At 45.0% G+C, this 27642-nt stretch overlaps 1 protein-coding gene across 6 annotated transcripts in view; it reads left to right on the top strand.

Annotated features, from left to right (window-relative positions):
* Positions 1 to 27642, top strand: part of RBM33 (RNA binding motif protein 33) — a 133498-nt gene that overhangs the window by 97738 nt on the left and 8118 nt on the right. Inside the window, exons 14-16 of one of the 6 annotated variants that reach the window (XR_006889910.1) lie at positions 403 to 1062; positions 8597 to 8810; positions 17708 to 17826. Coding sequence is in view for 5 of the 6 variants with exons in the window: in XM_046670613.1 (XP_046526569.1) it covers positions 403 to 1062; positions 17708 to 17917; positions 20454 to 20642 (1059 nt within the window). In the remaining variant the exon portion in view is untranslated. Of the gene's footprint in view, positions 1 to 402; positions 1063 to 8596; positions 8811 to 17707; positions 17918 to 20453; positions 20643 to 27642 lie in introns of those variants that run through there. The other 5 variants (XM_046670613.1, XM_046670614.1, XM_046670616.1 and 2 more) reach the window with 5 other exon arrangements.

Consider the following 27642-nt stretch of genomic DNA (forward strand, 5'->3'; position numbering starts at 1 on the left):
CCCCCCCCCCCCCCCCCCCCCCCCCGCTTTGTTGGTTCGTCAGAGAAGAGCCAGATAAAACCTGTGTGACAGCATGGCCCCCCTGCTGTGGCCATTTCCATTCAAAACGTATTTTGATATCTTAAATGAATAGTTTAATTGGTTTCAAACTTGTAAATGAGTGGGAATTTACTCGTTTTTAATATTGTGATAAGATTTTTGAAATTAGCTTTAGCTGTGCAATTTTTTTCCCCTCCCTAGAGGAAGGAGCTATACTTAAAGGCTCTAAGCAGATTTTGAATGGCTTCTTTCAAACCCTGAATTAAAGGGTATTTACAAAGTGCATTTTCTTAGTTTGGTGATAACAGACTGGAATGGTCACCTCCAGTCTCCAAAGTAAACTGTTCATATTTTCTCTTTCAGTTTCCTGATGAAGATGAAGAAACGAGGTTATATCGCTTAAAGATAGAAGAACAGAAACGCCTCCGAGAAGAAATCCTGAAGCAGAAGGAGCTACGACGGCAGCAGCAGGCTGGGGCTAGAAAGAAGGAGCTGCTCGAGAGGCTGGCGCAGCAGCAGCAGCAGCAGCAGCAGCAGCAGCAGCAGCTCTATCCACCCTCAGCCCCTGCAGAGCAGGAAGAGCAGACGTCTTCACCATCACCCACCAATGGTAACCCACTGTTACCCTTTCCAGGTGCGCAGGTCAGACAGAATGTGAAAAACCGACTTCTCGTGAAAAACCAAGATGTCACTGTTTCAAATGTTCAGCCCAAAACATCCAATTTTGTGCCATCTGGTGCTAACATGCAGTATCAAGGACAACCGATGAAACCACTGAAACATTTGAGACAGGCCAGAACTGTACCTCAGAGTCCAGCTCAGCACAAAGTCCTGCAGGGAAAGCCTGTGGATGGGGAGGGGCCGCCACCCCCCTCACAGACTGCTCGAGTGGCGTCCCTCCAGGGCCGGCCCCCGGATGCCAAGCCCGGCACGAAAAGGACCGTCATGCACCGGGCAAACAGCGGTGGCGGAGATGGGCCACAAGTCAGCTCCAAGGTCAGGGTGATTAAGTTGTCAGGCGGGGTAAGTTGACAAGGTTACCATTGCCTCTTTGAATCTGTGCTTCACTTAGAATGTCCCCATTCCCAGAGAAGGTTTTGAAGAAAGGGAAGTAAAAACTGCCTCGGTCACAATCATGTAGACCAGCCTCTGCCTGCTTGACGCTGGCATAGGAATTGTTGTTTGCATTCCACTTCCAGCTGGGACCATGTTGTGCCAGTTGTCTCTCTTGGGTCTTGGTGAGAGGCCAGTGTGACGATCCCTAAATTAGACGTTTCTCGGTCTTAGCTTCTTTTTGTAGACAGTTTGTGATAGAATCATCGTTTGTTTTAAAAATAAAGTTTCCTTTACCGCAAAACAAACAAATTGTTATGTATAGCTTCACACCCGGTGAGCAGCTGTGGGCAGGGCGGGGCGTGGGGGGCAGTGTGCTATGTGTCTACTTTTAAGCAGCATTCTTCCAGAGACTGTTTCTTATCTTCTGTTTTCAAGCTAATTTCCCCCGTTTGAAGGGAAAGAAAGGATTAATAGAATTCTGAGGTGAAATCGTGTATGGTTTTACCACATGCTTTCAAAGGAGGCGCACAGTTCGTTTCTTCCTCTCCTTTTGAACGATGCGTGTGTGAGATGGGGCCGGTGAGGCGCAGTAGTCGCGGTTCCCACTGCGGTTTGGATGTGCTCAGTGTTTAGAGTTGCTGCCGGTAGATTTCCGGTGCAGAAGATTCTCCCGGCACGAAGCCATCTGTAGAACACCCACTTCCTCATCCTGCCATGTAGTCGTTACTTATGTAATAGAAGGTAGCTCTCGTCTCTGGCTTTGATTCCAGTGACTTCTACAGCAGATGCTATATAGTGTGTGTAATTGGTGCACTCTGTGACAACGCTTCCTATTGTGTGCAATTTGTATTATAAATTGAGGAAGAAAGGGGAAGAACTGTAAGACACAGGCTAGTTAGAGCAAACCAGCTAGTGATGAGTACATTAAAAACCACAAAATATTTACAATAAAAAAGAAAATGGCCTCTAATTGTCAGTCTATCCAAGGAAAGTAGTACCGTGTGGGGCTGCGGGGGAGCACGTGTGTGGCATGGCATCCTTTGCTGGACTGGATTAAGTACAACTCATCATTAGTTGATTAATTAGTTGAGTTTTAGTTGCTTTTATTTCCAGGTTTGTAGACTAAGAATGTGAAGCTTTTCATATGCTGTAAGAAAACTTTTGATAGTATAATATAAATTAGAAATTCCATATTCAACAGGACTTATAATTTTATTTTATTCAAATCTGTTGTTTCTTACCTCCATTCATTGCAATTCAAAATGTTGGTAAGCAGATGGCATATATTATATGAAATTATTTTAATATTGTATGAATTTGTTAAATTTAGGTGAGAACCCAAGCATTCATGAGTTTCCACAGTGTCTGTAGCCTTTTGCTTTTGCCCTTGTTTAAAGCATATGTAAACATAGGAGGGACACGGAGCCACGTTTAGGAATGGGACTTTTCCGATGGCAGCCACGGCGGTGCTTTGTGCTAGCTGGTGTGACAGGAGGGCCACGTGCACAGGTGGCGAGAAGGTGCGGGGTGCGGCTCTGCTGTCCAAGAGCAGCTTTCAAACCAGTGGACACCTTTCTTTTAAAAGAATTTATCTACTTAAATTTTTGCTGTCTTTTTCTCCAGTGGCAAAAACGTATTTTTTTATATCAGACCATATGCTAAAATCATGCTATGTAATTTTACAATACGCAGAAGAACAGCAGAGGAATTGTGCCTGAAAATAGCTGTCTGACAAAGTGTGGAATAGCTTTTTAGCTCTCTTTAATTCTTAAGTATTAAGTTAGTTTACCAGCATGTTTTGTATCTTAGAATTTATCCCATCAATTCCTTTAATAGCGTGTTGGCAACTTTTGACTTATCAGAAGATAAATGCCTCATTTGTATCTCCCTGAACCAGAAGAAATAGTATTTCGCTGTCAGCCTTGGGGTTTTTTGTGGGTAGGAACTATTTTTAGGAGAGCATGTTCATATTGTGCTTATTTCAGGCGATGCAAAAAGGAAACAGTTCAGTGCTAAGTGTGCTCACATTTCTTCTGCCGTCCGTCTCAGTCTCTGCTGGTCCTCTTCTCCTTCCCTCTGGCATCTGTGCCCAGGGCTGCTGTGGGGCCAGCCCTGAACTGCTGGCACCCCAGGAAGGGTCTGACGGGCTTAGCGTTCAGTAGGATTCGCTTGTATGTCATACCTGTGCAGAAGATTACTTATGCATTTCGGGTTTATAATTGCTTGTTTAATAAGAGCATTTTATTTGTCAGTTCATGTTCTTGCATTTTGCTATAAGCCCTGGATTTCTTTACATCCTGTTAGTACAAAAATACAATATATGTAGTATTTTTAAGGTTTCCTAGAAAGATTTACTATGGAGAGTCAGTTTTATTTCCTTCACTTTTTTCTCACCTAAACTGGTGCCTAGCGTATTTAATTAAATTATTCTTGGCATTGAGTCATCTCCTCGTTCTCGTGTGGTCTTGAGACAGGACGCCAGCCTACTGCAGTCGGTGGTGCCGTTCAGAGAATGCGCCCTGGTGGTGACCACAGGTCAGCAGGTACCCCCCAGGGTGGTTACGGTTACGAACGCAGGGTTTTCTTGGCTCTCTTATTCTGACGAATGACTTGGGAATATCTTACAGGTAAACTAGGTTTCTCTAGGTCTGCTTTTACTGTGAGGTGACTGTGAATCCATGCAGTTCTCTTTTGTTATTTTCCGTATTTCATTATTTATATTCGGATCATTTATCTTTGGATTTTGAGTATTTTGAAAAGTGAAAGAGCTGGAGTCTTAAGACAGTTGGTTTTTTTGTCTGCCCTTTCAGTAATTGTATCATTTTTAAAGTGATTTTTAATTCACCCATATCATTCTAAGAGAATTTCTATTCCTTTTATATTGTTCTTCTTTGTTAGAACTAATGCATTACAGACATAGGGGAAGCATTTTCCAGCGTCGTTGTCTGGGTTTAAAGCTTGAGAGTGATTCTTCGCTTTCGTCAAGGGCTTTTTGTTGGCATCGTATTTGTTACTGGTCATTGTGGATTTCCTTTTCATGGAGTATAGAGATGGAAGCTCTCCCTCGCCAGGACAGTGCGCTTACATTTGTACACAGTGGTGTGATACGGTAAAGACAATGTGGCTTTGGATGAGGAAGACCCATGTTTGGAGGGTCATCTTTTATTTATTGTCTTTGGGATCCTGGACAGTCATTTCATTTCTCTGAACCTCAATCTCCAATCTCTAAATGGAGTTACTAAGGTTACTTTGAGTAATAAGTAAATGAAACCTCTGACACATAGCAGGTACTTCAAAAATGCCCATTTTCTTTTTAGAGTGCTCCTAAGTACCCTTCTAGAAATGCATTCTGTGATTTTATGCCGTATAATAGTAGTAGCTACTGTTTACCGAGTGTTTAGCATGTGCTCACAACATCATTTTAAGGTCGATGCTGCTATTCCCATTTTATAGGTGAGTAAATTGAGTCTCAGAGAGGTCGTGTTAGTAGCCCAGGGCCACACAGCTGCTAATTGGTAACAGCTAGGCTTCTGAATCCTGTGTTCTTTACATTATTTATAAGTTATTTTTTTCTGCCGCTTTTTTCCAGTTACTTATTTCTTGATTAGGGATAATATTCTGCTGTTTCCAATGAGTATATAGCAGTTGGAATTGATTCAGAAGATTTTTTGTGGGGTTTTTAGAATGAGGATGATGATTAGGTTTCATTTTGCTTGCCCACCCCAATTGGTATTGCCTAACTAGAGAGCATGTTGAGAAGGATTTAGGGGCATGAAACAGTGCTGTGATTGGTGAGTAGCATCAGCCGTGGAGATGGGACTGGAGCCTGGTGGCTGGGTTTCCACCCTTCGTGTTCTAGAATGTGCGGAATGGTTTGGTAACATTCGAGGAAGCATGTGGCCGCTGGCCTGGTAAAGTGAGTGATGGTTTATCCTGGCTAAGTGTATCTATAACTTGCTGTGTGCTCAGTGTGTGTCTTTGAACATTTCTGTGTAAATCAAATTAGGTCAAATTTTATATTTAAAACATTTAGGTGAAAACATTAGGGGAATTTGAAAATTTAAAGAGACCTTTTGATATGAGGCTAATCAGTCTATGTCTGTGAATTTGGGTTTTTTTCACACTCATTTTATTGTCTGGATTTGTTAAGTCAGATTACAAAAGGAACAAATTAATGCTGTTTATAAAGAGTGTTAGATATTGGCAAAAGTTGCTGCTTAAATTTCATATGCTTCCCTGAGTATTATTTATATAAGTAATCTACTTAAAGAATTGTATTTGATGGAATGGTTCTCTTTTTATTACTTAAAATATGGAAATACTTTCCATTTGCTCATTTCTCAGAAAGCTTCTTTTAAGTATTTAATTTTCAGAAACCGAAAGAGCAACCTTTTAAATCATAATTTTGTTCATAAGCAATACATAAATAATCTAGAAAAACCGTTCGCGTAATAATGGAGCAAATATAAAAATATGAAATGTTAACTTAGTGTAACCTTGCTATAGTCATCCAGTCATTCTTTGTGATTAAACATCAGAAAAAGGAATTAGAACAAGCACACGCCACGGGAAATTCCTTTACTGAGGAATTCACTTAGCCTGCAGCTCTGTCTTCTGGTTTAGGGGAAATGGGGAGCCTTTGAAGTGTTTGCTGCCTCGTTTCCGCCCGTCTGTGGGACCTTAGTTACCTGGCCCAGGTGTACCCGGGTCTCCTCGGGAAAATGAGGCTGGCTTGCTCCCAGGTTGGTTGTGAGGATTAAAGGTTGTAACACGTATGAGGCGAGTGGCACAGTGCCTGAGCACATGGTAGTGGCTGGCTCGGTGAATATCACTACCCTTTCCTTTTAGTTTAAGGAAGAAAAAATGGCTTATTTAGAGTGGCAGTTTATAGTGTTCTTTAAGAAAATGAAAGCAAATTCGGAATTCAGCTGCTTTATTCTAATCGAGGTAATGAAAATTTTAAGAATTTGGCAGCAAATTAAGTAAACAGTCCTTTGTTCTGCTGGCCACACCGAGAAATGAAAGCAGCACAGAATGCCTCAGCAGGAAAGCCAGCTGTCCGAGCATGATACTCTTGCGTCTCCTTTTTGAAAGGCTGTCAGAATGCTGCCTACAGAAGGTCCCAACTTATTTGTGTGAGCTTGCTTTTGGGGGTTGGACGGCATCGGTGCATTTCTTCCCTTCCTACCTACTCGAGAGTTATTCTCACATTTTCTCTAGAGAGGCGGTAGAGAGGGGAGATGTACACCCCTGATCTTTTTTGTGGAGTGGAGGACATTTTATTTTGATATAATTTCAAACTAACAGAAGTTAGAAAAACAGTATAAAGAATCCCTGTGCTTCTGTGTCAGATTTCACCAGGCGTCTATGTTTTGCCACGTTTGCTTTATCGTTGTCTCTCTTTTCCCCTTTTACACATGCGCGCACACACACACATCATGCACCCCTACCTAATTTTTCCCAAACCATTTGAGAGTAGGTTGGAGACACAGTGTATTACCTCAGAACACAGATATTCTCTTACAAAACCACAGTTGTACAGTATGACAAATCAGAAAATTTAACATTGATACAGTACTACTCTCCAACCCACAGTGCATATTCAGATTTCCTCACTTGTCCCAACAGTGTCCGTTATAGCCATTTTCCCCATTCCAGGGTCCAGTCCGGGACCACGTATTACCTTTTAGTTTCCATTAATCTGGACAGTTCCTCAGCCTTTGTGTCCCTGACAGTTTTAAAGAGGAGAAGCCAGTTATTTTGCCAAATGTCCTTTGCTTGGGGTTTGTCTTGTGTTTCCTCACGATCAGTTCACTCTAGGCTTTTTTGGCAGAAGCGCCACAGAAGGATGTCGTGTCCTCCTCAGTGTGTGCTGTTAGGAGGCATACAACATTGGCTTGTCGAGTAGTGGCATCTTGACCGCTTGAGTGTGATGGTGTTTGCCAAGTATTTCTACTGCAGAGTTACGATCTTGCCCTTTGTAATTGATAAGTAACTTATGGGAGGATACTCTGAGACTATGTAAAGATCCCATTTCCTGTCAGATTTTCACTGTTTTTAGCAACAGTGATGTTTTTCTAATGCGGACACTCCTCTGTATTTTATTGGTTATCATGCTCCTTCTCTGATAGCTTTCTCTTTGCCCTGGCTTACTCATTTGTTCATTTATTTACAGGAATATGGGCTTATGACTTCTTGTTTTATCCAGTGAACCATTACTATCATTGTTCGTTTTGAGGTTGAGTTGTCCCAGATTGGCCAGTGAGAGCCCCTTCAAGCTTGCCTGTGTCCTTTGATGCATTTCTGTCATTCTGTGAACACATCCTTCCTTTCTGGTGCAGGAAGCTGTTCAGGCTCATCTTGTAGTACCTCTCTCTGCCTCAGCCCTGCTGTCAGGCCTGCCTCCTGGTGTTGAAGAGCTGGAGGCCAGATGTGCTTGTTGGGTGTCATTGCTTCTGGGCCCCTCAGTGCGTGTCTAGTCCTTCTACGGTGAGTTCCAAATACAGAAAAATGAATCAGAAAGAGATGGCCTGAATTGGTTGGATTCTGCTATGTATTACATTTCCTGAAATGAATAAAGAATACGTTTTGCTGCATTGAGTTCTTTTTTTTGAATTATTGTCATAGTGTGAGAATTCCAAGAGAATTAAACGTCACTATTTAAATATTAACAATGAGTCTGTCTGTGGACCAGGGGGCTAGGCAAGCCCTGTTCTTTAGGTAGCGACTGAGGCCAAAACTACTGACAGGGAGGGGAGGAGGGGCACGGTAGGTCTCAGAGGGTCTCCTCTCCATGGCAGGGGTAGTTGTGGGCTTGGCCTTTTCAGGCATCTGCAGTTGTATTCTGGACTTTGTTTTGTTTGTTGTGCGTTTTATCAAGGCTCGTTGACAGCTACAGCCAGCTGGCACTGAAACTTCCTCTGTTGCTGGTGGGTAAGGGTCATCCGTCGGTGCCAGCAGTGTGTGAGTGAGGCAGCTGTGATTGAGACCGCCACAGCACACAGAACCTGGGGCTGAGGAGCTCTGTGTGCATTAGCACCTGCTTCAGCTGCGTAAGAAAGTAGGAACCACTCAACAACCCAGGTGCTGTGCAGGCTCCAGGACAGCATCGTAGGTGAGAGCAGGCGGTGCAGGGTGCTGCAAGTAGCATGAGGAGGAACCCTAAAGCAGTGACTGCGTGGAGAGGCAGAGATGACTGGGTGAAGGAGGGCAGGGGAGGAGGAAAGAGCCTTCTGGGCAGAGGGGGAGAGCACGTGCAGAGGCCCTGTAGAGAGAAGGCACAGCTGATCCCCTAATGGACAGAGTGCAGAGAGCAGGTGAGTCTGGAGCCTGGCCTTTAGGGGCTGTTGTAGCTTTTGGATCTTGGTCCTTGGCGTAATGGAAGCCATTGGAAAGTTTTAGCAGAGGGATGACGGGCTAGTATTTGAACCTTGCTTAATTTTTAAAACAGTCGCTATTTGTCGTTTTTTTCTCATGTTCTGACTTCAATGTTGATACACAGAAAGGCATAAGGTACACCTCCTGAGCGTTGACTTGAGAGACAAACAGAAGCATTCGCCCTGGAGCCATCTGTCACCCTTTGGAGACTCCTCGTCTGAGGAGGTCACCCTCGCCACCTCCCGTTCTCTGGATGTGCCCTGTGGTTTCAAGCCTCTGGCCACTCGCTATGAAGGTCTCCCCGCCTTGTTCCACACACGGCTGCTCCCTCGTTCTTGGTATGGCGCCTGCACGTGCTCTGTCACACATGTGGTGTGTGACCTGTGGTTTACGGAGCCCCGTCTGCTCGTTACTGCTGCTGACTGCGGCTGGCTTTGCTCTTCTGTTCATTTTTTGTCTCCAGGATTTAGGACAGTTTCAAGTATATTATAAATATTTAAGAAATATTTGTTGAAATAATTGATAAAATATCTTTTCCCTTTAAAAATAATAGAGATTGCTTATGGTTTCTTTACTGAAATTTCAAAGAAGGAGTTAGCACAGTGGTTTTTTCCCCAAATACTTCTGATTATAAAAGTAATAGCTGTTTCCACAACTAGAAGGACCTGCAACTAGAATATACAACTATGTACTGGGGGGCTTTGGGGAGAAGAGGAAGAGAGAGAATAAAAAGATTGACAACAGATGTTAGCTCAGAAAAAAAAGAAGTTAGCTCAAAAAAAAGTAATAGCTGTTTATTATAGACATTTAGATGGCATCAGTAAGCAAAATTTGGAAAAACCAAAAATAACGTTACTCCTTGTTATAAATTTTTCTGGCCATCTTTTCATGCTAAAATTTATGGTCCCCTCCCAAACTCCCTTATTCGATTTACAACATGTGATCGTATCGTACATCCGTTTGGCTGCCTTTTGGGTTGGGTTAAGAGGTGAGTCTGCAGGCCAGAGCCCTTCTCGTGTATGGGACGTCACCTGGTGTCCCGGTCTCCGGCTGGGCCCGGGTGCTGAGGTGGTGCAGCAGGACCAGGAAGAAGTGACTCAGGTGGAGGTGAGTTGAAAATGAGGCAGGAAAGGACAGAACTGTGATGGGCTTGGGGTCGAGAAGAGTTCTGGGGCACTGAGTGTAAGAGGAGCTGCTTTGACACAGGGCAGCCAGGAGAGGCACTGCTGGGGAGAGGCAGCTGCACCTCTCCGGGGAAGGAGAGCCCAGACTCCCACCTTTCGGGCCCTCGTCTGCGGTTCCTCGCCTTGCAGTCCCTCTTACCCTGCAGTCCTGTTGGTGTTGGGGTCAGGAGAGTGGCCCAGTGGCTGGTTGGAGTCAGGTCTGATGCTCTCCCTGTTAGAGGTGCTAATGAGCAGTAAAATGGCCAGAAGGCAAAGAGCAGGAGAGAGGAAGAGAAATGGGACACGAGTCTTGGTTAATCACTTACTTGATAAGATGTACATTGTAGAATCTTCCTTCTGGAGGACCAATTCTTGTACACAAGCATTTGTCACTAAGAGCTATGAAACGCTTTAGTGGGCAAAATTGTTAACTTGCAGAGAAATGACTTTTTAAAGCATTCTTAAACAGGTGGCCTCTAAATTTGGGCAAAACAGACGATGGTTCATTAGAAGACAGAAATCAGTTTTAATGAATCAGAATTTCTACACGTTAGTTAATGGGTTTTTTTAGAGGTGTGATATTGGGGAGTGAAATAAGTGGTTGGATCAGAAATAATTCACCTGGAGTTAGGAATCAGGCTTTGCTAACCCGCCCTCCCCAGCAGGAAGGGAATCTGCTTTCTCCACTGTCTCGGATAACTTCCCTCTCTTCCCTCTCCTAACTGGGAACAACTACCAAAAAGAGGGCCTTGATTGTCTCCCTGGGGAAGTCACCCAGCCTACAAAGTAGGTCCTTCTGAGCTGCTCATCCTGGGCAGGTTGGTAGCTCTGTTTTCCAGAGCCTGGAGCCTCACCCCCAAGTGGGGGCTCTTGCTGGGAGAGCAGAGTTCTGGGACCCCCGATGCTTGATGACGTGCAGCATGGAAAGGCCCCGGCAATCTCACTTTTCAGCCATCCTTTCCTTTTTAGGCTGGTAGGTTTGTGCACTAGAAATTGGAGAGTCCTGGGATCCCCTCAGATCCCCTCAGAGGCTCAGGGCTTTGGTGAGTTCCTCCAAAGGCCAGTTAATTTTTGCTTTTTAAAGATTTCCCCAAACCCAACTAATCTCAGAAAGGTAGAATGTTAACGGAGAGCTCTTGGATAATTGCCACGTTGTCACCAGCTATAGAATCCCATGTACATGCCAATCGAATCTTTTTCTCAGGAAGCCCGAGCACTTACGAGAGCTGTCTGCCCTGTCTTTTTAACCTTATGGATTTTGATTCAGTTCAATCTGTGTGGACCCATTACTGGAATTTTGTAGGAAGTGTTTTAGATTTCAGTTGTTTTCATGTTTTGTATGCTTGCCGTATGTAAGGGTAATTTATTGTAGAGAGGAGACGAACACTGCAGGTGTGAAATGTTCTCACCTCATGTCATATTGTGACAGTTGAATGAGGGAATTGACCTAGGAACCTGGATAAGAACGGTATCCTGTTTATTTTCTTTTACCTTTTCTCCTTTAAACAGTGGTCTTCAAAGACACAGTAGAGCCTTAAATGTATTTATATTTAGCAACTTCATGTAGCATGCATATCATTTATTGTCCAGGTTCTGAGTGAGCTTTCTAAAGATTACAGGGCCAGGCCCAGCATTGTTGTAGTTAATAGAAACCTGTTCCGTGAGGTCTGTGGGCTGTAAGATCAGCGGCGTTGCCGTGACAGTGAAGGAGGCCTTATCGAAAGGAGGATTCATAAGAGGCTGCCCTGGGACCCTAACCACTGTCCTTCTGTGTGTCCTGACAATGTTATCTGTCCTCTCAGTACGGAGTATCAAATGTCTGTCATGAGTACAGAAATTAATTTAATGTCACCTGAAGACATGCAATTAATCTTTTAGAGGTTTTCATAATACCTTTACAGAAAGAGTTGCCAGTTTGGCGGATTTGGATTTTGGGGTTTAGAAGAAGATAAGGAAAATTAATTTTTCATCAGGGTTAATACAAGCTAGCAGGGCCACAAAGGCTGAGAAAAATGGTTGGGGAATTTGTCAAGTGTTGTCACTCTAGAATAATGCTGCTTAACGTCTGATAGGTGTAATCAAGAGTTGAGATTTCTATAGAGCGGGATTAATCAATTTGCTCACTAGTGAATGCAAGTCAGTGATACCACTTCTTCCTGGGGTTTAAGAATGAAAATAAGATTTGATCTGTCAAATTGCAAGACGCCCTGACAGTATCAATAGGCATTTTTATCTGTACATTTAAACCATTTGTTATAAATAAATTTGTCCTCCTAATGTTGGTGGCTACAAATCTCATTTTTTGTGGAGATTAAGCTGATAAAAAGTATTCCCTAAGCTTACTTAATTCAGCTAGTGCCTTATATTTAAGAAAAACTACTCTAAAAAGACATTTTTATGGTATTTATTAAAAGATACTCATTCATGCAAAAAAATCAACAAAATATTAGACCAAACTTCTTTTCTCCTCATTTCTTTTAGAGGAAGTGAAAAATATTTAAAATCGTATCTAAACACACTGCCGTGCAAGGAATTCCGAAAGTGAGCTGTCCACCCTAGAGAAATTCACTTTCAGAGTGAAGTCTGTGATCTACCATCCACGGACAGCCAGTTGTTTCCTTACGTTAAGATGACAGGTTTCTGAAATTCCTAATGTAATGGACAGAATGATTAAATTGATACGTATGTGAGTGCTGACAGTGTGAAGATCTCTTTCAGCACTGTGAACTCTATGCGTGTGTTACAGGAGACTTCTCAGTAAATGCGCACAGGCACTTAGCTTGTTCTCATTCACCTTTTGTCTGTGTGGTTGTGTGTGTGGCATAAAAATATGTTCCTGGCCACAACCTGGTTGTTAATAGGTGGTCTGTTTCCTCGTGTTAACTGGAATAACTCTAGAATTTAAAATTTCTCCCAAGAATTAGCTTTCCATTGTGCTAATTTGGAAAAGAATAATTGTTCTTTCAAATGAAAAAAAACCACCTCTTTTTTCTTACAAAATGAAATAACTCTTTACTTAGATTTAAACCTTAAGTGCTCAGCATGATTTTCAGAAAGATGCAAAAGCACAGCATTATAGTAGCCCTTCATTTAATTAAACTGATTAACTGAATGATGGTTAGGCCCTTTTGTTTCAACCCTTGCTGAAAACAGTTGTGTTAGTATAAGCGCTTCCCCTAGGAGGGCAGTGTGGGGTTGAAGCTTTGGCACTGGAGACATCAAGTCCAGCACTCACAGCGGGACCAAGGGCCCTGGGTTTTTCATTTGTGAAATGAAGATGATAGTATTTACCTTGAGGGAAAACAAGGGCTGTAGAGACCCTGGGATACTCTTGTCATTCCGCACACATTAGCTCCTCCTGTCCCCCCGTGAGGGGAGCATGTGGAATGACATCAAAACTTGTGGTGATTAAGATCCTTGGAAATTTCTGTTATAAAGTTTCTTGTATCATTTGTAGCTCTAGAAGGTATAAAACATCATCTTGAATATGAGTAACTGCAGAGCTTTCCTGGCAGCTCAGGGCTTTCCTCCATTTTTCGGTGAGCAGTGGGCAGGAGCAGCTTTTCCTGGAAGTTGGGCAGTCGTCGTAATCTCTGCTGAAACGTCTCCTGTCTGTGTTTGTCATTGACTTGACAAGTGTTTGTTGTCTGTCTGCCCTGTGCCTGATTCTCTTCTCTGTCCTGAGGATGCTGTGGTGACCATTGCCTCCCATGGGACTCCCATTCTGGTGAACATGACATAACTGAGAGTGGCGATCAGTGCTGTGGAGAAAAATAAAGCAGTTCGTGGCCTGGGGACCTTAGGATTGGAGAGTGCCGTTCACAGGGGCCTCCTCCAGTGAGCAGGCCAGGAAGGTTGCTGGTGAGGTCCCCCCGCCTTCAGGCAGAAGTAGCGGAAAGCCCTCGGGCTCGTTGGGTTTGTGGCTGGAGACAGAGCCAGGAGGTCAGTGTGGCGGGGGTCAGGGTGGATGAGGGAGCCGTGAAAGACAGGGTCCAGATCCGCAGAACTATTGAAGCAGGGACGTTCGTTCCCGTGTCTTTTCAGGCGATCTCTTAGGAAGCCCTAAATGGTGAGGCTTTTTGTGATACCTCTATTTCTGAACTTTAAATGGGGATCAAGCCTACTTAAAAAAGTAAACGTTTTCTGGGCCGTCCCTGATGGCCTAGGGGTTAAAGTTTGGCATACTGTGCTCTGGCGGCCCTGGCTGGGTTTCTAGACATGGAACCACACTACTTATCTGTTACTGGCTGTGCTGTGGTGCTGGTTGACATTAAAAAAAAAAAAAAAAAAAAAAAAGAGCAAGGTTGTCAACAGATGTTAGCTCAGGGTGAATCTTCCTCAGCAAAAGAAATAAACTTTTCTTTGAAAGGAAAATAGAAGTTTAGAACTCTATTTTTCAAGGTTCTTATCTGACATTAATGTTTTCAGACATAAATTATCACTCATCTCTTACTCAAAATAACAATGAAGAGAATCTTTTATTATTTGGGATATTTATTGACTAAACGTTTATGTTCTCAATTCCCAGTTTAAAAATCATCAGATCACCGCAGTGTCACACATTTATCACCCAAGTACATATACACATTGTATATCTTAGATCAGCAAATAGTATCCCACTTATGGTGCAAGCTCTTCTTTTCAAATTAAAGTTTACTGTCTAGATCATCTTGTTTTAGTTAAAGAAAAAAATTACAATACTCATCCTGTTGTCCATGATGTATACGGACATCGTTCCTTTTAGGCCACATGTACTAGCTAATTATCTATTTCTGCAATGTGGCATAATGATTTCTGATGCGTGTGATAGTATTTCTGAGCTGAAGGCTGTCCTTTTTAGTTTCATAGTGACGTTGGGTAAATCCGTGTAGTAACTGACAGCAGCTATAACCTAAGATCCTGACACTATAATCTTTTCAATAGCACATTCAGAACTACTCAGGTTTTAAAAAGTATGATCTACTTACTGATTTATTCAATAAATATCTCAGTGCCATCTGTGTGCACCAGAAATTTTGGCTGGGTGAACAAAACAGACTAACTAGAGTCTACCCCACTGGTCTTTCTAGACGCTTAGAAGATAGCGTGTGCTCCAGATTCCCTCGAGGCTTTACCTTGTCGGGTGAGCTTCAGGGAGCTTGTTTAGATCCGCTGAGTCCATCAAATGGGAAACCTCCCCAGAGAGCTAACTGTGCACGGCCTGGTCATTTATCCACGTTAGTGAAAAGGGTAGCAGTTGGAGAGGCAGTCCGTAGACTGTTGTGTAGCTGAGCTGTGTGGAGAATTTAGTGACCTAGTGCCACCTGCACCTAACACATAGCCTCTTGTGGGACCTGGGAGCTAGTGAAGTGTGAAGTGTCACCCCATGTGAAAAAGAGGAATGTTTTTAAGGACAGTGTGACTTAACACATGCATGGTGAATTTATGAATCTTCTACTAACATAATTTCAATAGGATTTTAGATAAATTAATAAATGATGAATCACTGACTCTTAAGAAAGATGGGGATATGTGATGTATGTCCTTAAATTTTTCAGCTTTTTAGTATAGCAGATTTCAAGCATGTAGAAAACTAGAGAGAGTTCATGTAGCTTTTTGAGATAAAGACTGAAAAATTGCACACTGAGAATAGGCCGTCCCTGCCTGGCTGGGGTGCCTTGCATGGAAGACTTGGGAGAAGTTGCAGGCAGCCCAGAGCGGCACCTGCCTGTCTGTGGTGCACGGTCCTGCAGTGGCCTGCCTTCCCACTGCGCTGCCCTTGTCACTTAGGGCGTGTTCCTCCCTGAGGCTGGAGTGACTCCCACATATCGGGCAGTGACAACACCAGTTGTGATAGTCCCTCTTTGATTCCTGATTTTGGTCATTGGTGTCTTCTTTTTTCTTGGTCAGTTTAGTTAAAGGGTTATCAATTTTTTTGATCTCAAAAATCCAACTTTTGGTTTCATTGACTTTTTCTCTGTTGCCTTTCTCTTGACTATGTCATTGCCTTTCACTGTGATCTCATCATTCCCTTCCGTTGTGGGTTTGATTTCCTTTTTTTTCCTAGCTTCTTGAGATAAAAGCTCAAGTTACTGACTTTAGATCTCTTTTCCTTTCTGATATGACTGCTTTAGTTGCATCCCCTAGATTTTGATATGTTGTGTTTTCATTTTCATTCTGTTCAAAATATTTTTTGTTCGGTTTTTTATTCTTATTCTTACTTCTTAGCCTGGTTGCCTGGATGTGACCCTGTTGCTGCATGGCTTAGTGGTCAGCCACTTATTTAGGAGGGCTGTGTGCAGGTCCCTTGAGCCCTGGGCTGGTGATGTGTGTGTGGGTCGGAGTGAGTACTCAGAGCTCCCCTTAGCTCTTACTTCCTGCCTGCCCACCAGGATCCTCTGCACGAGTGAGTTTCCCAGACAGCCTGCTGTCGAGGACTTATCTAGGCCTCTGGTAGCTCTTTCATTTCCACAATTTCCTTGTTAAGTCTCTCGGATTTCTAGCTGGTTTGCTGTTGTTCCAGACAGGACTGAGACCAGAGACCCGTAGATCTGTGGGCGTTCCCCCTGCCCTTCCTGCCCAGTTGGCTGCTTTTACTGACAGCGTTCCTGGGGCTTTGTGGGCCTCCTCACCAAACCAGGTCTGCCCTCTGTGTTTTCCTACCCCCGCCTTGTCCTGATAAAACCGCTGTGTCCCTGAGGGAGGCTCTGTCTGCAGGACCAAAGATGCCCATTCCAGGGCTCAGGAATAGATGCTGCCCTCGTTTCTTATTTCATTTTCGTTGATTTCCAGAGTCCTGAAATGCTTGTTTTGAACAATTTTGTCCAATTATACCCTTATTTTGGGGGAGAAGATTTGCCAGTGTCTTCATGCTGCCATTGCCAGTAGTCCTGCCCTGTGTGACATTTTTATCTCATTTTTTCTCAGATCCCATTATTTTCGGCAGTTTTTGCAAAAATCTTATCTAAGCACATCTTGTTCCAGCCCCTGTTCTTTCCCTTTGTTCCATTAACCTGTCTCTAAAAGATAAGTTTAGAGGGGAAAGAAAGAAGCATAGAAGATGTGGGCTGCTTCTGAGCTAATTTACCAAGTTCCTCTTGTAAATACTGGCATAGCTGAGCAGTGTGTGTGGAGAAGTTTTACTAACTACTTCACTAGACTCCTGTTTATGTAAGGAGCTGAGCATTGTGCTACTGAAAGTCTGAATCTTATTTTTCCCCCCCCAAAAAAACAAATGTCCATTTTTATTAAGATTACGTAACTTAGCAGGGCAAGATCTGACTCCTTGCTGTCCACTTTCTTTGTCGGCCACTAGCTCCCCTGTTGGAAGATGCCACACTTAATCCTGAAAGTAGCTGGTAGGCCCATCCAGAGAGGTGTTTTATGCTGACTGGTGTTACTAGGAGCATCAGTAGTGCAGCTTGAATGGGTTCTGGCTTCCTAATTGAGTAACAGGTTTTAAGGTCAAGAAATGAGGGAGCATTAGTAAAACACAAACGGTTAGATTTCTGATACTTGTAAAGCTCGTCTGAAATCACCTGTTACTCTGGCAGGAGGAGGGATGACTGGGTGCTCCTCGCCTGCCAGTGCTCTGTCGAGAGTACAAGTGTTCAGTGTTGTGTCCACAGGGGAGGGACGGCGCTGGGCACACCCCGAGACTGACCAGCACAGCCTGTGGGATGAGTCAGGATGATGACCCACTTCTGAGAGGTTTGACAGGAGTTACAAGTTTAAAACTGTCAGGTTTTAATGACAATGCTCATGAAAATGGAAAGTGTATGTTGAGTGTGAAGTATTTTTAAAGTTAAGCAGTATTTCACTGAACTAAACATTTAAATTTTAATTATAGACCTCTTGACTGGGTACAGTGATTAAAAATTTTCGTGTTTTAAATTTCAAAAATATTATTAAAATCCAAACACTGTCAAATGAGAAATTTTCTTAGTGACTTTAGTGAAATGACAGGTTTGGTTTTCCACTTGTGTGATGGTTTTGCGTCTTGGTTGAATCCTAACCGAGGCGGACTCCCTGACGCTGGGGAGGGCCGTCCGGCTGCGCGGATACTGACCAGCGTGCTGCCTTATTGGTTTCAGCAGGGAGGAGAGAGCGACGGCTTTTTTCACCCGGAGGGCCAGCCCCAGAGGCTCCCTCAGCCCCCAGAAGTGAGACAGCAGCCTGCCCGCAAAGTGACACTGACCAAGGGGGCCCTTCAGCCGCCCCAGCACCCACCAGTGGGGGCCCACGTGCACTCGGCCGGCCCTCCAGGCATCAAGAGCATCCAAGGAATTCACCCAGCCAAGAAGGTACTGCCCGTTACTGAGCCTGCCCCACAGGAACGTGAAGTCTGGGCCGTGCACACGTAGATGTCCTCCTAGTTAGAACGGGCAGCAGTGAGGTGCTTCTCTGATAGGAGTGCCTGGCACACAGTAGGAGTGATCGCATAAATGAGCCATCATTTTCTTTGTTCCAGCTTTGAAAGCTAACATTCCACAGAAGCGCTTTTCCTCTTGTGACTTATTTAATGGTACAACTCCGGGGAATCCCCCACGACCGAGGGCACGTTTGTTTCCTGCAGCTCTGAGCTGTGCTCTGGAGACAGCCCTGCAGGCGAGCCCCAGCCTGGCACGCTTTCCCTTCCCTGCCCGCTGGTTCCTCAGAGCCTTTGCAGATGGAGAACTGAGTGTTCGCTCCTCCCTTTCCTCCTCAGTGCCCCAGCTCACAGGTGGAGACCGAGGCCTTTGGGGGTGGAGTGGCCTGCCCAAGAAAGGAGCCCACCAGGCTGTGGGGGGCGGTATTTTCCTCCTCTCAGCTCAGTCTGTTAGACTAGAGGCCTGGGCGTCCACTATCCCTTCCGGGGAGTGAAGGTTATCCTATTGTGTGCTGAATTTAAAACCATCCCTGGAGAGGTGTGTCCATCTTGTCCCTCTTGTCCCGTCGTGTCCTGCTGCGGGAGTGCCTGTCCCCTCAGCTTCTCGTGAGGGGCATCTTTGTAACTTCCCCAAAGCCTTCACACCTCTCGCCGACAGTAAAGTCCCCTCTTGGCCCAGTAGCCAGACGCCCCTTGTCTGATGAGATCACGCCAGGGAGGTTTGAGTCTCTCCTAGAAAGCTCTGGAATCTACTAGTTCCTCCCATCTCCTTGTCTTGCTGCTGATACTAAGTAGCAGTATTAATATGAAGGGGTCTTTGAAGTATTTAAATTACTCTGTATACATTTTATATATATGTATGTATGTATGTATTATCTCATAAACGCTTTATGGTGTTGGGACAAACAAAATTATTCAATTTTTGCAGCAGAAGACAGACGTTACAGACACATTAAGTCGTATCTTCAGGTATAGTCTTTAAAGATTGTTCCAGTCTAAATTTTCTTCAGTCAGGTGTTGTCCCCTGGCTATATGAAGAGGAAGACCTTAGAAAAATACCCCTCCTCCCATACAGCTCTGTACATAAATAAAGCACTTGAGTTTCTTCATCTTAAACTTCAGTTTACTCTCCTATAAAGTGAGGACAGTAATGTTTCCTGTCCCTTTTGGGCTCTTGTGAGGATTTTATAAGAAATGCATATGCAAAGTATGGTGCCTGGTATGTAAGTAAGCATTTAGTAAAGGATGTTATTGTTGATATTATAACTTAGTGTAGCTGGAACATAGAATAGTTAGTTACTTCTGGTTTCCAGCCAGTGTAACTTGCAACTTTTGATGTGTGTTTTCCGATGTGACCTCTCCTGAAATGTCCTTTTGTACTTCTCACAACTCACTGCGCAGGAGTAGGTGGGCTCCCTCCTGTGGAGTGTTAAGAATGGAGTGTTCGGTTTTATCTGTGGTCTCTTAGACTGGTGCCCAGTGATGTCTTGAGGCTCTCATTTCTGTCTGCCCTCCTCTCTGCCCGTTTCTGTGATGGAGTGGGAGGTCCTTTTTGTCCCTTTCTACCCAAACTCTAGGACGAAATTCTGGTGGGATGTCTGGAAAACCTGGTGCTGTTCATTGCAGCTCTGCGGCCTGCGGTTCACTACCGTCCTACACAGGAGGAGTTTGTTTTAGAGAAAGCCCTTGACACCAGTGCTTTATCTAATTTCCTAGTTGAAAAAGAATGGAAAGATCATCTGTCTCTTCTTTTTCAAAAGATCCCAGGACAGTGGTTTTGAACCCTGGGCCCTGCTGTAGACCAGTGTAGACATCGTAACTTTGGAGGGGCCGGGCACTCAGTCATCATTATGGTTTGGGTTTTTTTGGTTTTGTTTTAAAGCTCTGCAGATGATTGTAATGTGTAAGCAGCCGGGGGGAAATCCCTGTGGCAGAATCTGCCTTTCAGAGTCTCGGGACAGCAAATGTACATATTTGTGAAATGAGTTGGATATGTGTTGTGGCTTGTGGTGACTCTGCAGTGGCTGTGGGTAACACCAGGCACAGTTTGCTGGTCCCTGCTGAATTGGCCTGGAATACGGTGGGGGAAATTCGGGCTCTGGGGCCGTTAGGACTGGATCTGAGTCCTTAACTGTGTTACTTGCAGCAAGTTTCTGAAGCCCTGTGACCCTGCTGCTTCATCTCCAGGATATTGGGGACACAGTGCCCACCTAGTCCCATCCTTGGCACAGGACGGGGTCAGACTCTGCTCCGTCCTCTTCCGTCGTCTTTCTCCACCCAGATCAGCTGGGTATTATTGTCTCATTTAGGCATTAAAGCCTGTTCTGATTGATAGTGGATAAAAGCTACAGAAATCCTATAGCTTATGGTGTGTTTTAATGGATTCTAGATTATTTGCTCACTTTTATATCATGGTATGTGTGAAAAAAGACCAAAGTTCAAAAATGGAACAGTTACTTTGTTGTTGCCAGGTCCTCATGCATGGGAGAGGCCGAGGAGTAGCAGGTGCCATGGGCCGGGGGCGCCTGATGCCGAACAAGCAGAACTTACGGGTGGTGGAGTGCAAGCCACAGCCCTGCGTCGTGTCCGTGGAAGGCCTCTCTTCCTCCACTACGGATGTCCAGCTCAAGAGCCTGCTGATGTCAGTAGGCCCCATCCAGGTGGGTCCACGTTCTGTCCTGTGTCCTGTCCCAGGACTCAGTCACTTCTTGATTTAGAATCCCTCTGTCTTGTCTCCTTCATGTTAAAATAATACACTTGAGAAGGAAGGCAGATTTCCCTACCGTGCACACTTGATGTCGGGACTTCTGCCTGGGAGCTAGAGGGTTTGGAAGTTTTCAGGGGCTTGGTTACAAACTTTATGAAGTAGTTATTTCAATGAATAAGTTATCCTTGGAAATCCTGAAATTATCCTAAATTTTACGTAGGCACCCATACATAGAAATGTTTTGTTCTGTCACACGCTTGTTTTGTTTGTAATAATTAAAATTTCTTTTTAGTATTTAGCCTTCCTGACCTTAGTTTGCAGAAACAGCCTCACATGTTAACAGCTGTAGAACTTGGTTTAGATTTTACAAATATGAAATAACATGCACTATATTTTGGTCTCTGTAATTTTAAAACTGGCTAATTCTAAATGCTTATATATCTCTGCTGAGCTGGCTCCAAACAGGTCTCCAGTTCTGTTGTAAACAGTTTTCCTTTGAAATCCCTGATCTCTGCAGCTTCTAGAGCCCTGGAAGTAAACCAGGGAAGAAGTGGATTGACCTGGTTTTCCTTGAGCAGTGTATCTCTCGTCCTGTTTCTGGCCTCTCCTCCGGGTGTCACCACCCAGTCACAGCATCACGAGCACACCCCTCATCCCACGTCAGCACCCATGTCTGAGGGTAGAGCATGTCGGAAACATGACTGATGGAAATTGTAGGATGGATAGTGTGGATGTCAGATCTCTGAGTAATGCCAAGTGCTTTCTTTTAAGAATCTCTCATAGTCTCTTGCTTCATGAGTGAATGGGGAAACATTTTCAGACTAGAGTTGATACAGGTAATTAATTTTTAATATGTTTTAAATCTCTATCTACTAATGAGAGTTACTAAAAGTGAGGAGTAGATAAAAGCCCTTCCAAAAACACTGTTATTTAGGTTCAACTGCTTCCACCTTCATTTTTGGATTCCTAGAGAGATGGTTAGGTTTATTTTTCATTTGTATGTAGTAATGATAAGTTAGCCAAAAACTTTGGCTTCTGTTTTTAATAGTTGTTTTCCTGTGGTGTGGCCAGGGATGGTTTGTCAGTTACCAGAGGCATAAAGTTTATGTTCAAGGATAGTCATTTCCAGATGGTTAATCATAATATGGATTAATTTGCAAGATCAGAATGATGCCAGAGAGTTTTAGATGCATTAAAATGTGGTTATCCTGATCTGAGACTCTTCAGCAAATGGTGGTTGAGAATTTGGGGTCAGATCACAGTTCACCAGTGAGTCCAGATGTAAAACCCAGATCCTAGTGTATTAGTTCTGAGCATGAGTCTGTGAGGCCCATGTTTCAATCCGCTTTCCCGACCCTCTGTTGAGCTGGGGAGTGGTAGCACCATGGCTCTCTGTGTATGGCCCACTGGTCGTCCAGGCTCTGCTTCGTCACGTGTAGCTGTGATCGTTCTCCTGAACGTCTCTGAGTGCGATACAGTTACCAGGATCCATGTCAGAATGGCCGTGCTGCTTCCTTCTCACTGTGCTGCGTGAGCTTCAGTGGCTGCGTTGCAAGAATTAGCTTGGTGCCATTGCTACACCACCCAACCTTGGTCTTAGCCATCTTAAAAGTTGAATTTTGAATTTTGCCTTGTGGGGTTATATATCTCTTGAGTGGCCTTTTTTCCTCCAATTTGCCTTTCTTTTTCTGTTCGGAAAAGAATTAGAGATCATTGTGTTATAAATACAGTTTGATTGAGGACACTTAAAGCCAAGCAAAACCAGTGTTGGGTTGTTTAATGGCTTGTTTTAATTAGAAAGAGAGAGAAAGATGGGAAAACAAGAATGAAATTTTCTAGGTTACATGAATTACCCTTAAAATGAAATAGAAGGTGAATCCCCTCCCATAGGCCACCGTCAGAGTCCCTGTGGAGTGATGGATTTAGCACTTGACGCGAGGGCCTGGTCATCCACCCTGGGCGCAAAGCAGCGTGCTCTCTTTTCTTTCCAGTGTTAGTCCCATAGGGTGGTTTTGAGTTGGAGTTTATAGATTTTTAAACTCTGCATTCACAAAGCACTTAGTTTCTTAATAAAAAAAACAAAAAGCAACTACTATAACAAGTTTCTGCCAGCTTTAGGTAGGTAAAGAATGACGCTGATAAGTAGGAATTTTGAAAAGACATTTATAACAGCTTCATTATGGTGTAAATGTAACTGTATTTCACAGGGCTGGTGCTGAGTGAGCCCGCCTCCTGCTCCCTGGTTTGAGGAGAGATGGGCTTTAGGCTGCTCTGTGCACTGGGCTGCGGCTCCACCTCGCGTCCACCTAGTGTCATAGCAGGTGGTGGGGTCTAGACGAGGAAGGACCCCTGTTCTTTTGGGCCCTTTAGTAACAGGAAGGTGCAGTGACTGCACATTTCACACGGCTGCTGCTTTAACTGTGGGCTCTGAGAGGACTTCTCACTGTGGCAGAAATGAGCTCTGCCATGAGGGAGCCGTGGTGCTTTCACATCAGTATGTTAGTCCCTTAAACTGCGCTCATAAGCCTCTCTAGAAAACCCACCTTAAAGACATTAGCCATTAACTCGTTATTTACAGAATAAGGAAAAATGACAAGATTTTGTAGAAATGTCATAACCAGAAGGGAGAAATGACACAAGCTTTGTGGTGTGTTTCAGGATTTCAGATGAGAGCGCACAGTAGGAATAGACCCGTGTGAGACTAGCAGTAACAGGAAACTAGCTAAAGGAAGATTCTGCCTGGGGTCCCGGGACCAAGAGAGGCCTGTGGGGTTATGGGGATGCCGGGCCTGGCCCTCAGGGAAGGGCCGGGGCAGATGGGAAGGCGAGGGGGGAGGCTGCAGCAGGTGACTTCTGTTAGGGGCTGTGGGCTCTGTGGATGAGTGAGCGTGTGCCAGGTGCTCTCGTGACCGGCACCGTTCCCATAGGCATGGCCGCCTCCAGGGAATGACCCTGACCTGCTCCGTCCTGAAAGACTGAAGCTAAGTGAACTGTTAGGGTCGGGCAGTAAGGTAGTTAGAACTTCTAAGCTCCTTTGCTTATTTATCTTTATTTCCCTGTTTGCTGGATTTTGCCTAAAATTGTATTAAGAAAAATTTGCTGTCCTGTAAATAAACAAAACACCATAGAGTAAAAACAGAAAAGTAGTTTCCTCACAAGAGCGTAAAGATCAGAGGTCACTTAATGAGCAGGTGTGACTGGACCCCCGCGGCACTCGCCACTGAAGAGGGAAGGCCAGCGTGGGTGGGTGCAGCAGTAGTCACTGCCGACACTTAGACCATGCCGCCTGTGCCCGGCACTGCGCTGTCCCCATCTTGCCTGGTGACTTCTTCCTTTGTCTCCCCCGACTCCCCCCTGAGAGCTCCAGGCCTCAGGATGCAGCCGGCGCAGCAGCCAGAGTGAGACTTTGAAGGGAAGCTGCAGCTTAAGTCCCAGTTTTGCCGTTTCTTGGTGTGCAGCTCGCGCACAGGGTGCCGCACCCTCATGAGTCCAGGTTTTTGCATCAGCCACAGAAGACCTTAAACGCTGTCTCGTAACCCTTCCTTCATTCCCCAGCATGACCTGGAACGGGGGGAAATGAAGGAAACAAGGCACCCACGTTAAAGCGGTGAGCACCGAAGGAGCAAGCATCAGGGTGTGTTCTCGAAAGGAGACTTGCTGTCCCAGAGGGCGTGTCGCCCTGGAGTCCACTTCAGGCCCGAGAGGCGAGTCCCAGGGCCCGCCGAGTTGGCCGGTCTCCGCCTGACGCTGTAGTGCCGTGAGGACCAGAGACTTGGAAGGCGTCTCACTCTAGAGCGGGTCTCGGGCCCCCTAGAGAGGCACAGCCTTTGAGCTGTCACGTGAGGTGGGGCGGAGTCGGAGAGTCTGACCGGCACCAGCTCTGGCCTTCTCTGAAGTGTTGGGTCGGTGAGAAGAACGCCGTCTTTCCTCTGCTTCTCGCTGTCAGAGGGTCTAGCAGGTGCAGTAGGAGAAGCGGCAGTCTCGGGTGAAGGCAGTTCGGTCATTCTGACTGAGGACATTTGGGAAAGAGAACTCCAGGTATAGTCAAATACGGATGGCAGAAAACCAGTGTCATGAGATGTAAAGGAAACATGTAGATGTGACCGCATGAGCTGAAACCATAATGGAAAAAATTGTTAATTGGAGGCTCTCACACAGTTTCGAAAATGCTGTTGTAAATATTCCAAAAAGAAAAGGGAAGATTCGCGGAGACAAGTGCTAACACAAAGAGCTCTTTGAAGAGCTGGTGTGTATTCTGAGGGTAAGGTTGTAGGGGATGGGAGGAGCATGGAACAACCAGTGGTGGAGCGGAGGAGGCCGGGCCGTCAGGGTGTCGACACATCACGTCAGAGCAAAAGGAGCAGTGTGCCTCAGGCACGCGGAGTGAGGACGTGGAGGGCAGGAGGCCCAAACACCGGACTTGAGGAGGAGCGCAGGCTCGGCATCCACGATACCCGACACGCTCGGGGGTGAGTGAGTGTGCGCCGGCCTGCAGTGGCGGTGGGGTCTGAGAGCCAGCACGGGGAGCTGCCTCACCCACTGGCACAGACCTGCTGGAATTCTGCTCACTCCCCTTTGGGGATAGTATTTGCTGCTCTAGGCACCCCATTGCCTGCAAGATGTTAGAGCGAACTGTGTACGGAAGCGATTATGGAATAGAGGAGTCCTGCACACTCGTGTGAGCAGTGGTTAAAGGAGTGAGGCTGCTGGGCCTGGGAAGAGCAGAGGCAGTGGAGCTGGGTGGCCTGCCCCCCCGTACTTCCAGTGCCACCCTGTGGAGGAGGACGGCTTACGGTTTGCTCTTCGTGAGCAGCCCTGCGATGCTGGGCCCACCCCGGGGAGTGAGTCCCGTCTGGCCTGGGCCCGAGAGCACTCATTCCTGGTGACTGATAGGGGCTGCTGCTTTGAAGCAGTTTCACTGGTTGTGTTTAAAACAACTCATGGCAGTTTTGAGATTTTTGGCTTTAGGTAATTCTTGAGGGTGCTAGGAATTGTTGGACAGAGGGGAAGAGACTTTACTTGATTTTCAGGACTCCTGAGTCGTTTTAGTATCCCCACAGCATTTTAGTTTATCTGGACACGCACACAGCCTCTTCCTAAAAAGAGGGAAAACTTTTCCTAATTGAGGAAAAGAGGCCGAGACTCTGAACAACATGGATGGCCAGCACTTTTCAGTGTTAGTGCAGCGTCTTGTGGCAGTTCAGCCAGTGGTCCTGCATGGGCTTGTTGAAGACAAATGCGGGAAGCTGCCGGCTACAGGAGTATTGTACTTATGGAGCACAGTTAGTCATTCTCAGAAATTGTCTCAAGAGGTCTTGTCTCTGAAGAATGAAAAGCAAATTGGGAGAGTTGATCTGTCAGCCTTTTCTGCTGCGCACCAGTAAGTGACTTGTAGGGGAGTCGGAGGTCACAGCAGATGTGTAGACTGGAGATAGATGTTAACTTTTGGTTTGTTCTGAGTGAATTAAAGTGTTTATCTGTATATGTTACTGGTTTGTAGAAGTCCACATTTTCAAAGCAGAAACTGGTGACCATCACCTTTTAGCTTAGTGCAGTGTCTTTTCCTTCCCTCCCAATAAAGAAGTCACTAATGTCTGTCATTTGGATAGGTCAGAAATGGTTAAATATAGACAGTTTCTCCAATTCAATCTTTTTTTTTTTAAGATTTTATTGTTAATTTTTTCTTCTCTTCCCCAAAGTCCCCCAGTACATAGTTCTGTATTTTAGTTGTGGCATGTGGGACACTGTCCTGCCCAGCATGGCCTGACAAGTGGTGCGTAGGTTCACGCCCAGGATCTGAACTGGCGAAACCATGAGCCACCAAAGCGGAGCACGCGAACTTGACTGCTCGGCCATGGAGCTGGCCCCCTGCAATTCAATCTTATATCTAGAAAACAGGCTTAGTTTTTTAAATAAGTGTAAAAATGTAAATACAAGGGGACAGTCAGGAAGCACATTGTAAGACAATGTTCTCATCACTTGTGTTGACTATTGAAGAGCCATGTCATTCCTGTGATTTAAAAACTTCACTGAAAGTTGATGCTCTCTTTACTAATATCTCCTCAATCAAATGGAGGTTTAAACCACTTAGATACAAATAAACGAACCTTCTTACATCACACGTTTTATCACTTTATATGACAAATGGTAAAAATGGAGCTTCATGCCTTCATGTCACATGGTGAAATCACGCCAAAAATCTAGAAACTTAATTTCTCAAAAGAAGACATACTATTTTCAAAATCTAGATTCTATCTGTGAACTGTAGTGTGGATAATTATTTGTGATATTACAAGAAGCTAGTTTTTTTTGTTTGTACTTAATTGAACCAATATTATATTTTTAGACGAGATAAATTGAGATAAGTGCTTCTGATTCTGGTGGTGAGCTCTGCCACGGTGCTGGCAGCAGTTAGCATGATGCTGCCAGAGTCACACCCGGGGGACCTTGCCTCTCCCGCATGGCTGCAGGAGCCGTGAGGCCGGGAGAAAGGAAACGGCACCCCCAGCGAGACTGGGCCAGAAAGTGGGATCCAGCAGGGGAGTGCCCCTGAGGTGCTCCACGCGTGTTCCTGCGCCCATTGGCCCGCCCACCTCGCCCGTGGTGGAGGAGAACAGCGCTTTCTCTCCAAGAGCAGCTCCAGAGTTGCACCCACTGAAGATCGTTCAAGGATAAGAAAGGCTGGCAGCCTGGAAGAGAAATAGGTCTCTGTCAAGTAACACGAGTGGGATTTCAAAGGCCAGAGAAGCCATATTGCTGAGAACATATCTGAGAGAGAAATTAATTCCAGACCCGGTTACTCAGCTTAACTTGACTTACTAACTTAACAATAAGTGAAACCATCAAGAAAATTCTGCGGCTTCCGGTTTTTATATCCAAAAGAGGAGAGAAAACCTCGTATTCCACTAAACTTGTCTCAGAAAGCCAGGCAGACACAGCCTGGTGCTCCCTAG

Source organism: Equus quagga, chromosome 8 (genome assembly GCF_021613505.1).
Source record: "Equus quagga isolate Etosha38 chromosome 8, UCLA_HA_Equagga_1.0, whole genome shotgun sequence".
Classification (NCBI taxonomy): domain Eukaryota; kingdom Metazoa; phylum Chordata; class Mammalia; order Perissodactyla; family Equidae; genus Equus; species Equus quagga.